The sequence below is a fragment of the Grus americana genome, chromosome 28 (genome assembly GCF_028858705.1).
Source record: "Grus americana isolate bGruAme1 chromosome 28, bGruAme1.mat, whole genome shotgun sequence".
NCBI classification, from domain to species: Eukaryota; Metazoa; Chordata; class Aves; order Gruiformes; family Gruidae; genus Grus; species Grus americana.
The window spans coordinates 6,257,422-6,269,611 of record NC_072879.1 but is presented as its reverse complement, the minus strand read 5'-3'; the positions used below and the strand labels follow the sequence as shown (position 1 = coordinate 6,269,611).

The 12,190-nt window shown below is 58.3% G+C and overlaps 2 protein-coding genes across 4 annotated transcripts in view; one reads left to right on the top strand and one right to left on the bottom strand.

Moving 5' to 3' along the window:
- Positions 1–3,920: 3,920 nt before the first annotated feature.
- On the bottom strand, positions 3,921–11,164 carry LOC129197476 (uncharacterized). Its single transcript, XM_054805973.1, has 4 exons — positions 11,152–11,164; positions 10,701–10,976; positions 8,794–8,897; positions 3,921–6,823 (listed from the first exon to the last, which is right to left on the bottom strand). The coding sequence occupies exons 1-4, from the start codon at positions 11,162–11,164 to the stop codon at positions 6,467–6,469; spliced, it is 750 nt and encodes a 249-aa protein (XP_054661948.1). The 3' UTR covers positions 3,921–6,466.
- NFIC (nuclear factor I C) overlaps positions 10,973–12,190 on the top strand; it is a 46,112-nt gene continuing 44,894 nt past the window's right edge. For all 3 annotated transcript variants that reach the window (XM_054805165.1, XM_054805159.1, XM_054805161.1), the window contains exon 1: positions 10,973–11,612. In XM_054805165.1, coding sequence (XP_054661140.1) covers positions 11,610–11,612 — 3 coding nt within the window. In that variant the 5' untranslated portion in view covers positions 10,973–11,609. The remainder of the gene's footprint in view (positions 11,613–12,190) is intronic.

Below are 12,190 nucleotides of genomic sequence, written 5' to 3'. Positions count from 1 at the left end.
ACCGCAGGGGAGGAGGAGGGGACGAGGACAGGGAGGCAGGAGCCATCGCTGAGCTGGGTGCCCTCGCCTGCCGCGGGTCACCTGGAGGCTCTTGTGTCCCCCCCCGGGGAGAAGGGAGGTGGCGGAAGGGGGGGACGTAGCCCAGCAGTGCCACCAGTTCCTCCCACTGGCACGACTGGGAGCGGTGCCTGGCGCTGCCAGACTCGCAAGAGGGGCCAGGGATTTTCACCCATGGGCAGGATCTCTGCGGTAAACCCGGGGTGGGGGGAGTGTTTCAGGGAGCGGGTTTAATGTCCATCCTCCCCCCTGTGACAACAGCACTGCTCTCACATTGCCCCTGCCCACCCTTGTCCCTGGCACAGCCCCAGCACCCAGCCCCCATGGACCATGGCCACTGCTTTGTGATGAGTTTGTGCAGCCTCAGCCCCCAGGGGAGGTGTTTGGGGGGTGCTGGCGCTGGGATCCCTTGGCCCCCAGGAGCTGGGGCAGGGGGGGAGGTCACTGCCACCACATCAGAGGTGGAAAGCCGAACTCAGGAAGCCTCAGCCCGTGTCCCCATTGGCAAGAGCTGTCACCCGCCCTCGCGCTGGCGGCAGGACGGTGCCTTCACACCTGCGGGGATGGGGACAATGTGCCCCCAAGCCCTGCTCCGGCAGCGCCTGTGCCTGGCAGCTCCTGGCCGCCTCGGCCGCGCCGCGCCTGCCTGCAGCACGCTCAGAACATCGCCAGAGCCGTCACCGGTTTAAAAATAGCGTCTCAGCAGAGTGCAACCGCGTTCCCTAAAAGCCATGTGGTTCGAGTTAGAGGATTAATTGGAAATGCTTATTTTGATTTGCAAAGTGATTGGATTTTTCCAGGGCATTTTGAAAGGAAAAAAGTCTGAATTTAATTATCGCTATTCCAAAAAGCACCATGGGACCAAGTGTTTGAGGCCATCTCATGTTTGCTTCACACCCCTCTCCAAAATGCAGGCAGGCCGTGGGGGACGCAGCGGGGACGCGGCGGGGATGCGGCGGGGCTGCCTCGCTGCACCCCCCACCCGCGGTCGGGCCAGTCCCCAGCTCCCGGCAGAGGGTGAGGGGCCGGGGCCCTGCGTCACTCCGGCCGCTGCCTGTCCCGAGGGAACAAGTACCACCAGCGCCCACCGGCAAGCCCCCGACGCGCGGCACCGTGCGCCCCGGCACGGCTCAGACAGGATGAGAGCTCGGGGGGAACCGTGTCAGCACAGGCCAGGCCCGGTTTTGGAAGCGTTTTCTTTCACCAAGTGAAAGGCTTTGTTTTTACCAAAATGGATTTTCAGCAGTAATTGCCTTTTTTTTTTTTTTTTCTCAGGGAAAACATCATTTTCAATTACATTTCTCTGGGTTTCCATTGAAAAATGAAAAGCAAATGCTCTTGCACGCTGGCAAAACGTGGCAAAATGTCTAGGAATATTTTTGTCCAAATGAAAACAGTTTCAGTTCTTTTTTGAGATCTCTTTTTTTTCCTGAAAAGAAACCACAGTTGCCTTCCCAGTTATTCTAGTCGGACTGGTTTCGAGACAGACTTCCCAGTTCAGAGGCTGGAACCGGGTTTATGGTGCTACAGGGCAGTAGGTGCCAGGCTCCCCAGTGCCGCCGTGGCACTTGCCACCACTGGTAGAAAGATGGGGCAGGAGCCGGGGGGAGACCTGCGCTTGGCGGGGAGGGGGGGGGGTTGGCAGGTTTGGGCTGGGGAGACCCAACCCCACGGCCAGGGATGCTCCATGCAGGAGGTTGGGGCTGGTGGGTTCCTCCCCATGGCTTTTGTGACCCAAACTCCACATTTATGGGGACAATTTGGCACGCGGGCATCGTACCACACTCCCCAAAGCCCCGCTCCCATCTGAGGGTTGGGGCCGGGGGGTGCCCAGGGACTCCTCCATCAGCTTCCAACGGGCTCTCGGGGTGGGGAATGGCCGCTCCGGTGCCACTTTCTGCAGTCGGTTTGATTTCCCTGTGCGTTTGTGCCCTTCGCACAGGAAGCGGCAGCCGGGGGCTGAGGGGAGGCGACAGACAGATCTTGTGTATCTGGGGCTCTTCTGCAACCGCAGCGGGGGGATAAGCCCACGCGGGGGGGGGGGGGGGGGGGGGGCGGGATGCGGGATGCGGGATACAGCTTCGCGTGGTGCCCAGCTGCAGCAAAGCACCTGCAAGGGATCTGCTCCCCGCCAAAGAAACCCTGAATTCAGGGTGCCCCCGTCCCTCCAAACTACCCTTTATTTGGAGGCTTTTTCTGCTTCCAAGCCCCCCCCCCGCCCGCGCCAGGCAGGTCCGGGCCTCGGAGCCGGGTTGGGATGGAGGGGACATGCAGATGCGGGACAGCCCCCCTTGGTGAGGAAGCTGTGGCTGCAGGAGCCGTTGGCTCTGAATGCACCAAAGTCCTGCCAGGTCGGAGGAAGGGGAATACAAAAATCAACGTTAAACATTATCACTGGGCTGAGATTTGGCTCGGCTTCCCCGGCCCATGACGCTGCCTTCCTCCTCCTTTCCACTCTGGGCGTACAGCCAGGGTGCCCGGGCGGGTGGGGAGTGCCAGCGCGGGCATTTCGGTGAGCGGCTGTGGGTCTCCTCTCGGTTCCGTGCTGTAGTTTCCCTGCCTGTGTGCCAGGGCTGGGCACGATCCCCACTGCCCTGCTGACGCTCCATCCCAGCGATGCTCCTGTAACGGTGCTTACCCGTGCAGCCCCCCCGCGTCCCATGGAGCAGGGTGCAAGACCCCATGTCTCTGCTGTGGTGACAGCCCTCAACTCAAAAGGCACAAAAATATTGGTTTAAAAAGATTCAGGATTCAGCAGGAAAATGCCCTCCTGCGGGTTTGATCTGCTCCCGCTGCCATCGATGGCTAAAAGCCAGCACGGAGCTGTGCCTCAGTTTCCCCACTCGTAGCACGGAGGGAGGTGGCGATTCTCCTGCAGCTCAACCTCAACGGGACAGCAGGGACAGATTCTGCCTTTGGCTCCGGCAGGCAACCCAGGGCAGGGACTACTGAGCCCCTTCTTCACCCCAAAACAGGCTGGACCCCAAGGCGGTGTTTGGGGAGCGGCAGCGGGGAGGCTTTGGCCCCGCTCCTGCAGAAGGGAGCCGGGAGCTGCCGAGGAGGGAGAAGAAACGTCCCCAACGCTGACAGCCGGCTGGAGGATGTTTGCTGGCACATCACGTGGCTCCCGCCACACATTTACACACTGGAACAAGCCAGCCCCGGTGACAAACATGGTGCCACTTGGGTAAACACAGGCCCTCTAAGGAGACGCATCTGCGGTCACCGTAGGAAGAGACCTGAGAAACAAAAAAAAAGGGGAAAAAAAGGGAAAAGAAGAGGGGGGAAGGCAAAAAAGTAAAAAAAAAAAAAAAGCCAAGCAATTGCCTTAAAAAATATTTTTTTTCCCTTCGCCTTCTGCAAAGTGGGCTGGGAGAAACATGGGGAGCCAAACACCCTGTTTTCTGTGCTTCCTATTAAAAAAAAAAAAAAAAAAAAGCAACAACCAGCAGCCCAAAGCAGGGATACAAAGTCCACTTGTCACTCGCCGGTTGCACCCTCCCACCCCGCAAGCAGCAGCTGGGTGCTTGCGCGGCGCTGCGGGCACACAATAGCGGCTGTTGTTGCCGGAGCCCGGAGCTGGCTGGATTTCAGGGCCGGGCAGAGCATGTGCCGGCGGCCGAGGGTTGGCATCGCTGGTGTTAACTCTCCAGGCCCTGCTCCAAGCCCAGTGTGTGCGGAAAGCGGGAGAGAACTGGCTGCTGAATCCCCCACTCCCTGGCATGGTGTGGGTCAAGGAAACTGAGGCACGGATGGTTTCGCCTGGGCAAGGTGTTTAAAGGGGACGGGCTCGTCCCTCCGCAGCATGTGAACACGCTGCCCCCAGCACCGCTTCCTGCAATAATTTCGGGTTTATGAGCCAAGTCTAGACCAGGACCGTGAAACATGCTGTGCCCCCCGTGCCCCCTCCCCAGGGCCATCCAAAGCCCCTGCCTGCCTGCCCGCCCCAGAGGGGTGCTGCCTCCCGGCGCTGCTCCGCCAAGACGTGGCCGAACGGCACCCGCTGCCTGCTGGGATGCTGCCGAAACGCGGTGCAATGGCAGCACAATGACGCTTGCTCCGGGGAGATGCCCGCTCCTCAGGGCACCGTCACGGCAGCCTGCCCAGACAGGCAGCACCCGGGTGTCCCCCCCCAGGCGCCGCCGCATCCTCTCCCCGCCGCGAGAGCCTCCGGCAGGTAGCACAGCATCCCTCGGCACCTGCTCCACGCGTCCACCCGGTTGGCACCTGGGATGCCGGCCGTCCCGTGAGCCAGGGTACCGCGTGGTGAGTGCTACGTTGGCGCGGGGTATCCCCTGCCACCACCCCAGGATGATGCAGAGGGGACGACACCGGCAAAACGCCACAGCCAGCCAGGCCAGGGCTCTCCCATCTGCTGGCACAGCTGGACACCCCCGTGCTGAACACTTTGGGCAACGTGCCCCCCATGGAGCCCCGGGCCTGGTGAGCACGGCCCCAGCGCCAGCGGCTCACACAACTGCCGCAACCACAAAAGCCATTTTTTCCTCCCCGCTCAGCCGAGCTGCCTGGTCCCACCAATAAAAAAAATAATAAGGACATGGAAAATTCTATAATATCCCTTTCCAGCTTCTTGGATTTGTCTTTTGCTAATTTGAAGCAGACCCCAGAGGGGGGCAGGGGGAGTCAAATCGAACCAGAATCACGGTACGGAAAGCCAGTTTTCACAAAAAAAAAAAAAAAAAAAAACCCAAACGCCAAGCCAGCAACCCCAACATTTGAATGCAGCAGGGAAGAAAAAAAAAAAAAAGTTTAATGTGTGCTTAAAAACAAATGAGCAGTGGTATCATTTTTAATTAGGAGCCTATTTTCAAAGCCCTTATTACTTACAGTACGCTCAGCATCCGAGTAATTTTCCTCTCTCATAAAATCGTGGCAGGGGAAGGGGGAAAGCGAGCCCTTTGTGCGGCTGGAGAGCTTTGCAAGGCGAATATTCACGCCAATTTGTCTGCAGTAATTGGTTTAGCTATAGACGTAGGCTGGCAATTGATTATGTGAGTTGCTAAACTTTTCCCGGAGAAGGGACCCTTCGCCCAATATTACTTTTGCATATGCCTCTGGTTTGCATTGCTTCGGGATGCGTCTCTCTGCACTGGCACAACTGGAAGCTCGTTCTGGAAAACTAATATAATTCTTTGCCGTTCCCTTCAAACTTTCTTCTTGCAAATTCCAGCCCGGTTTTCTTCTCTGGCAAACAAAACCCTCAGAGAAACCATTTCCTACCACGGCAAACGCCTTGTCCAAAGGGCTGCCTGAGGGGCCGGGGTCGGCGCTGGGCTCCCGCTGTAGCACGGCAGGCGGCAAGGGCTGCGCCCAGCGAGCGAACCCCCAAATCCAACCCTGCTATCAAACCGGAGCAACCGGGCGACAGTGATTTTCAGTCGCTGCTGCCGGGGCATTTAGCCCCTGGTATTGCTCTGGAGCCCTGGTCTCTGATATTCCGTGCACCGAGAGAACGGGGGGGGTCGGGGTCAGGCACGGCCTCCCCGCTGCAGCAGGCAGAGGTGCTGGGGCCGGCGGCGGGAGCAGGTAGCTCGTTACCTCCCGGCACTTCTGTTTGCTTTGGCAAATGAATAAATTTCCCCCCATGATCCCTCCCCGCTCCAAAATGTGACCGCTGGCCGCTTTTGTCCTCCCCAGGCCCCAGAAGCTCCCCGGGGACTAAACCCCCAGGGGACTTTTGTGCCAGGCGTCGAGCCCTGATGATCTCGCTGCACCCACCACCAGCCACTTTCACTTTCTTCTCCCCAAAACCGGTGTGAGGTTTCCCTGCTCCTCCGCCCTCCTCCCCACCGAAGCCATATTTGAGGTGAATTTTGTCCTTCCCCCCCCCACCCATCCTTGGGTGCTGTTCCCGTTGGCACGTGGGCATTTCGGGGGGCCCCCCCGGCATCGGGGTGCCGCTGGGTACACCACGACGGCAGCACCCGCCTGCAGCGCGCTGGTGCAGAGCCACGCTGCCGTGCTGAGGAAGCCATCGGGGCCATGGCACCGAAACGCTCCCGCTACCAAAGCCGAGCTTTCCCCCCCCGTTGCCAGGGGCCGAGGGGTGTCTGCGGCGGTTTGGCAGCTCCACCGAGCAGCACGGGGATGATGGCAGGAGCTTCCCTCTGCCAGGTCCGTCTGCAAGGAGGGGGAAAAAAAAAAGCAGATCCAGATGCACTCGCACCAAAGAAAGAGACGGGGCCGCGTTTCTCCCCGTTCCTCCCGCTCCAGAAATTTCCCCAAATTCCCCAACACTGAGATGACAAACCAGCCCTAGAAGAGTGGCTGCACTTGATTTATTTCTTTTTGCGGGAGGGACAAAAAAAAAAAAGAATAAATCAAGTGAGGAAATGTTTCCTGGATGCATTTGGGGTTTCGTTGTGTTTTGTGTTTTGGGTTTTTTTTTTTAAATGAGTGAAATTTCACTGTTTGCAAGAGTTCCGGACGCCTCCATCCACACGTGTCTGCAAAAACCCGGACAGAGCCCTCGCGTCGGGGAAGGCAGCGGCACCGCGGCACCGCGGGTGAATTTGAAGCCATTTGGCAGCAGAAAGGCTGGTGCACGCAGGGAAAACCCTCCCTTTTGATGCAAAGAACCCAATTTTAGGGTCAGTTTGGGGAGACTGGCCCCAGTGAGGTTGGGCTTCCCCATGCAGAGTGGCACGGGAGTCGGCGAAAGGGTTGCAAAAAGGGGTTTTTCACCAGTCATGGCTCTTCGAGGGCTGGTTTCCAACAAATCCAGGGGGAAGAGGTGATGTTTGAGCTGATGGAAAAAATACAGAGGGGGGAAAAAATTGGGGATTTGTATTTATTTTTTTAAAAATCTAACCTGCAGCCAAAAAAAAAAAAACAAAAAAACACCCAACCAAAAAAAGAGCCACGGCAAAAATCCTAAAAAAACTTGAAATTCCTGCAGAATAATTAACTGAAATCTGCTAGCAATTTTTAAACTGAAATCCCCCCCTTGTCAGCAATACTTTCACCAGTTAAAAACCTGCTTTATAAAGAAATAGAAAAGAAAAAAAAAAAGAAAAAAAAATTTTTTTCATTGCACAGTTTGGCTTTGAATTGAGCCGGGCCAGACCTCTGCCTGTTTGGGACCCAGGCCAAGAGCCATATGCAGGAAAAGAGTAAATAAATTCTGGTCAAAACCAGAATATTCTCCTTAAAAGTTACTTTAGAATCAAAGAAAGGCAACAACGAAACTGTCCCAAAGCGGGTTATTTCCCTTTCTCTCCCTTGTTCCGGCGAGGGACACGACTTGGCTGGGCCAGCAGTCCCAAGCGCTGCACCCAGCAGAATGGGACCTTTGAAAAAACGCTGAAAAAAAATGCTAGAAATGAGCCCAAGAAAAAGGCTAATGAGGCTGGGGGATATTTTCCCATGGCAATGGGGGGGGGTTACCCAGCCCTGCGCTGCTCCACGGGTGCCTGCACCCCCTTTGCTGAGCCCAAAAGTTGGCATCAAGGCGTCTTAGCAGCACAAATCAACCATGAAATGCCCTTTAGAAATAAAATCCAGCTTAGAGGAGGGGGCAAGCGCGGCTGACTCGGCCGTGCCGGCAGCTTTGGCGGTGGCCAGCCGGTGCCGTTGGTACCGGGCAGGGGCTTTTGGTGACGGACCCCTGGCCAGGTGGGAGGCACGGGGCAGCGGGGAACAGCCAACGTGGGATTTCACCAGCTTCTTGCAGCAGCAAATTTCATGGGTGGGGTGGGGGGACACACACACACGCGCGACAAATTTCTACTTGTTCCCAGTGCTGATTTTTATAGACGCGTGGTCGGGAGCCTGCAAACGGGCTGGGATATAAACCCAAGGTATTAAACAAAGGGCCTGATCCAACCTCTCCGTCTCCGTGCCAAAATAGGAGTAACTCAGCTTCAACCCGCAAGGTTCAACCCTTGCAAAAACCCATTAGGAGAAACAGAACCGGACCCCAAATATCCCCCCCCCCCTTTTTTTTTTTATTTGAGGCAGCAGGGATGACCTGCACAGGAAAATTAAACTGGGTTTGGATTCCCCCCCATCCTCAGAATGCCATTTACAGGCAGCCTGGAAACAGGAAAAAAGAAAAAAAAAAAAAAAAAGGATTCTTGTATTTTTAGTGTTTTTCTGTCTGGGGTTCACACTAGGAACTGGGGTTGAGGCTGGGGTGGCTGCAGGCGATGAGCAGGGGACGGGTCCGGCGGCTGCTCCCCACCCAGCCCTGCACCCCCGCAGCCCGTCTGCACCCCCAGGGCTGAGCAAACCCCCACCTGCAGCGGGGGTGCCAGGATGGGGGGTGCCAGGATGGGGGGGGTGCGGCCGACCCGAATGCCTTTTGCTCTGCCTCCGGCCCTGACAGCGGCAGGGACCTACAGGTGCCACTTGCTGCGCCGGGATTATTTCAGCCCTGCGTCGTTGCTGTTACGGTTCGTGCAGGATCAGCGCCCGGGTCCCTCACTGAGACGGGAGAAATGGGATTGATTTGAGGGGGGACGCAACGTATGCCTGTGGGCCACTGGAAACCCACGGGGGTGTCTCAGAGACGAGGCCAGTAGCCCTTCAACACCGTCTTTGAATCATCCAGGAAATACTTTAACAGCATTACAAAAATAAACACCTAAAGCTGAACCCCCGTCCCCACCGTCCCGCATCCCAGGCCCTCGCAGAAGTGAAAATAAAAACCTAGCCCTGCTTTTTCTACACACGCACCCCCCCCATCATCCCTTCGGCCCCCTTTTTCCTCCTCACCCACTCGGCACTGGGCTCGGCAGCCTGGCACCGCACCGCCAGGCAACGTCCCACGGCACCAGGATTGAAGCCGAACGTCCGCGTCCTCCCCAAAACACGAGGAGCTGGGGGAGCCGAGAAATCACTGCAGCAAAATAAAGCACTGGCAGGAGAGAGGGGAGCTGCCAGGCAGGCACCGATGGCAGCCTTGGAAGCGCTTAAAAATTGGCAAATTCTTCTCCGGGGGTTTATTTTTGCGCCGTATCTTGCCCGGTGTCAGGCAGAAAATGAAAACTCTGTTCTGTAAGCAAAGTTACCGCCGAGTTTACATTCCTCAAGGCTTATGGAGCTGGGACAAGGCGGGCGAACTGCTCATTTCAGCCAGGAGCCTTTTTTTCAGCTTTAAAACAGGGAGGTGGCTTTTTTTTGGGGGGAGCAGATGGTGATTGGGGAAAAAAAAAAAGTTCTAGAGCTTGTAAATATAAAGAATTTTTTTTTTTTTTGATAGAAAGCTGGAACAAAATTAGATCTCATTTCCATAAGGCAGATCGCCGCACTTCGGTGTCTGACAAACAACTTGAACGGCAGTAAAATATACCCTGTGAATGCACAAATTATGCCATGTAACGTCCAGTATCTTGGTATGCGCACAGTGGGTTTAGCAGGCAAAGGGGATACGAGGATGGATAAAATAAACCTCTAGTGTATACAAAATCCCTGTTAAAATTGAGCTGATCCCTTGTAAAAATGACCAGGGTTCACCGAGTCCCGTCCCCCCTCACAAAAAAAAAAAAGAGGGAGAAAATAATGAAATAAAAACTAGGGGAATGTCAGTGCAGCTTGCTTTAATTTTATTTAAAAAATATAATAAATTATTTAGCATATTATTTATCACACTGAAATCATTTGCGCATAAGACAGACGGAGATTATGTTCCTGTTTGCTCAAGACTACAGAGCGTGCCTAAAAACAGACGAACAGTGCGCGCTTCGCCCCTTAATAAACCGAAAAGAAAAAAATTCTAATTTTTGTTGCCTTCCTACAGAAAAATATGGTTATTTGAAAGGATTAAAAGATTAAAGGATTACTCAATAACAAGGGTTAAAAATACAGGTCCAGACACAAAAGGGGTCGGTAGAAATGAAGGGAAATGCTCTCCCCAAAGCGTCCTTCCCCTCTCCCGGACCAAACCCGGCTTCCAGGTCGCCGCCAACTTTCCGAACGGGACTTGGTGGGGAGCAAAACCCCCAGTCCCACCCCCCCCGCCCCGGTGCTCAACCGCTGCACCGGCTGCAAAGCGGCCTGTGGCTTTAAGAGAGACTCGGGGGGGGGGGGGGAAGGGTGTGCTGGGGGGGTACGAGGAGTATTGGGGGGGTGCTGAGGGGGCACAAGGGGAATGGGGGGACAGGGATGGGGCACCCTGCAGGGGATGGAGGGGCGGGGATGGAGGATGCTCTGGGGGGACCAGGGGACGCGGATGGGGTGTCCGTGGGGCAGGGACGGGGCGACGGGGGGAATGTCCGTAAAACAGGGGTGGGGTTGTCGGTAGGGATGGGGGTGTGCGTGATGTGGGGAAGGGGGTGTCCGTGGGCCGGGGATGGCGGTGAGCAGCTGGTCTCCGCGGAGCGGGGTCGGGGGTGTGCGGGGCCGGGGTGACCGGGGGACGCCCGTGGGCGGGGGCCGGGGCTGCACGCCGGGGTGCCCGGTGCAGGGGCGGGCGGCCGGGCCCGGCGCTGCCCGCGGCTCCTCCCCGCTCTGCGGTAGCTCCGCACCGGGGCCGCGCCCCCCCGCCCCCCTCCTCCTCCTTCTTCCCTCCCTCCTCCCCCCCCCCCGCGCCGGGCAGGGCCGGGGGGGCGGCCCCGCACCTCCCTCCGCAGCCAGCCGGCCCCGGGGGGGGGGGGGGCCGCGCCGCAGCCCCCGCCACCTACCAGCACCATCCGGGGGCCGCCGTCGCGCTGCCGGGCGAGCGGGGTCGGAGCCTTCGCCTTCCTCTTCCTCCTCCTCCTCCTCCTCCTCCCTCCCCGCCCCCGCACCGGGAGCGTCCCCTCCGCAGCGCCGCCGGTGCCCCGGGCGAGGGGAGGAGGCAGAGGAGGAGGAGGCGGAGGCGGCGGCGATGGGGCCGGGGCGCTGCGGGCTGCGAGGAGGAGCCGTGCCCGGCCGGAGTTGGGCTTCGCTGAGGGGGGGCGGGAGGGATGCCAGCTTTGCTTTTCCGTAGGCGCAGCCCGGCCCTCAGCCGGCCCTCTCCCCGGTTTTGGGTTTTTGTTTTTTTTTTTTTAATTTTTTAAAAAATAGATTTTTTTAAATTTTTTTTTCTTGCCTTCCAAAAATAACCATCGCCCGTCCCCCGTCGTCCCGTCCCCCCCCACCCAGCCCCGCCACCCCCGCAGCGCATGAGGCCGGGCCGGCCGCGGGTACCGCGCTCCCGCCGCCCCGCGCCGCCCGCCGGCCCCGCCGCCGCCGCCTCCCGCAGCCGCCCCGGAACTCGCCGCCGGCGGCTGCCGGCCCGGCCCATGCCCCGCGGCGCGGAGCCCGGCCCAGCCCGGCCCCCGACGCCCTGAGGCCGGAGCATGGCCCGCGGGAGCGAGACGGAGCCGGAGAGAGGGTGACCGCCCGCGGAGGACACTTTGCCGTTGCCGGTGGCCTTGGGGAGGGGGGGGCTTTTATTATTATTGTTGGGGGTTTTAATTTTTTAATTATTTTTGGGGGCAACGTTTTTTTCCCCCCCTCCTCCTTCGGCTCCGTGGAAAACACACGTTTTAGAACAAAATACCAAAAAAACCCACCCTCTTTGCTTTGCTTTTCGCAGCAACTTGGAAGCCCGTTAATTGCACTTGGCTATGGTAGGTCCCATGACACTTTCATTTTCTCTTCTACTTTCCTCCTTCCCCCCCCCCCCGTGTGCGTGTATTTGCGTGTGCACCCACGAGCAAAAGTTGGCTACCGGGGAGGGGGCGGCGGGGCCGGGGCGCTGCCGGCAGCGGAGTTTAATACGGTGCCCGGGGCGGAGGGGAGGGGGGGGCGGCGGGGGCGGGGGGGGGTGCCGGGGTGGCGGAGGGAAGTTACCGCCGTCTCTCCTCCCCCCGCCCACCCCTCCCCGCGGTATAAGGGGGGAGGGGGGGAAGGCGGGAGCCGCCCGGCGGGGGAGGTCGCGGCGCGGGGGGAGCCTCCGCAGCCCGCGGAGGGCTGGATGGAGCTGAAAATGGCCGCTAAAAAAAGGGGCGGAGAGGCTGCCAGCCGCACCGACTTGAACTTGGAAGTGACGCCCGGGAGGGTCGCGCTCAAGTCCGCGCTGCGCGGGGCCGCCCTGCCCGCTGGCCTGCCCGCGCCGGGGGGGCGGGGGGGGGCAAAAAAACCCACCAAAAAACCCCAACCCATAATCACCATCCTCGATGTGAGAATAAAAACATGACCCCGTCCC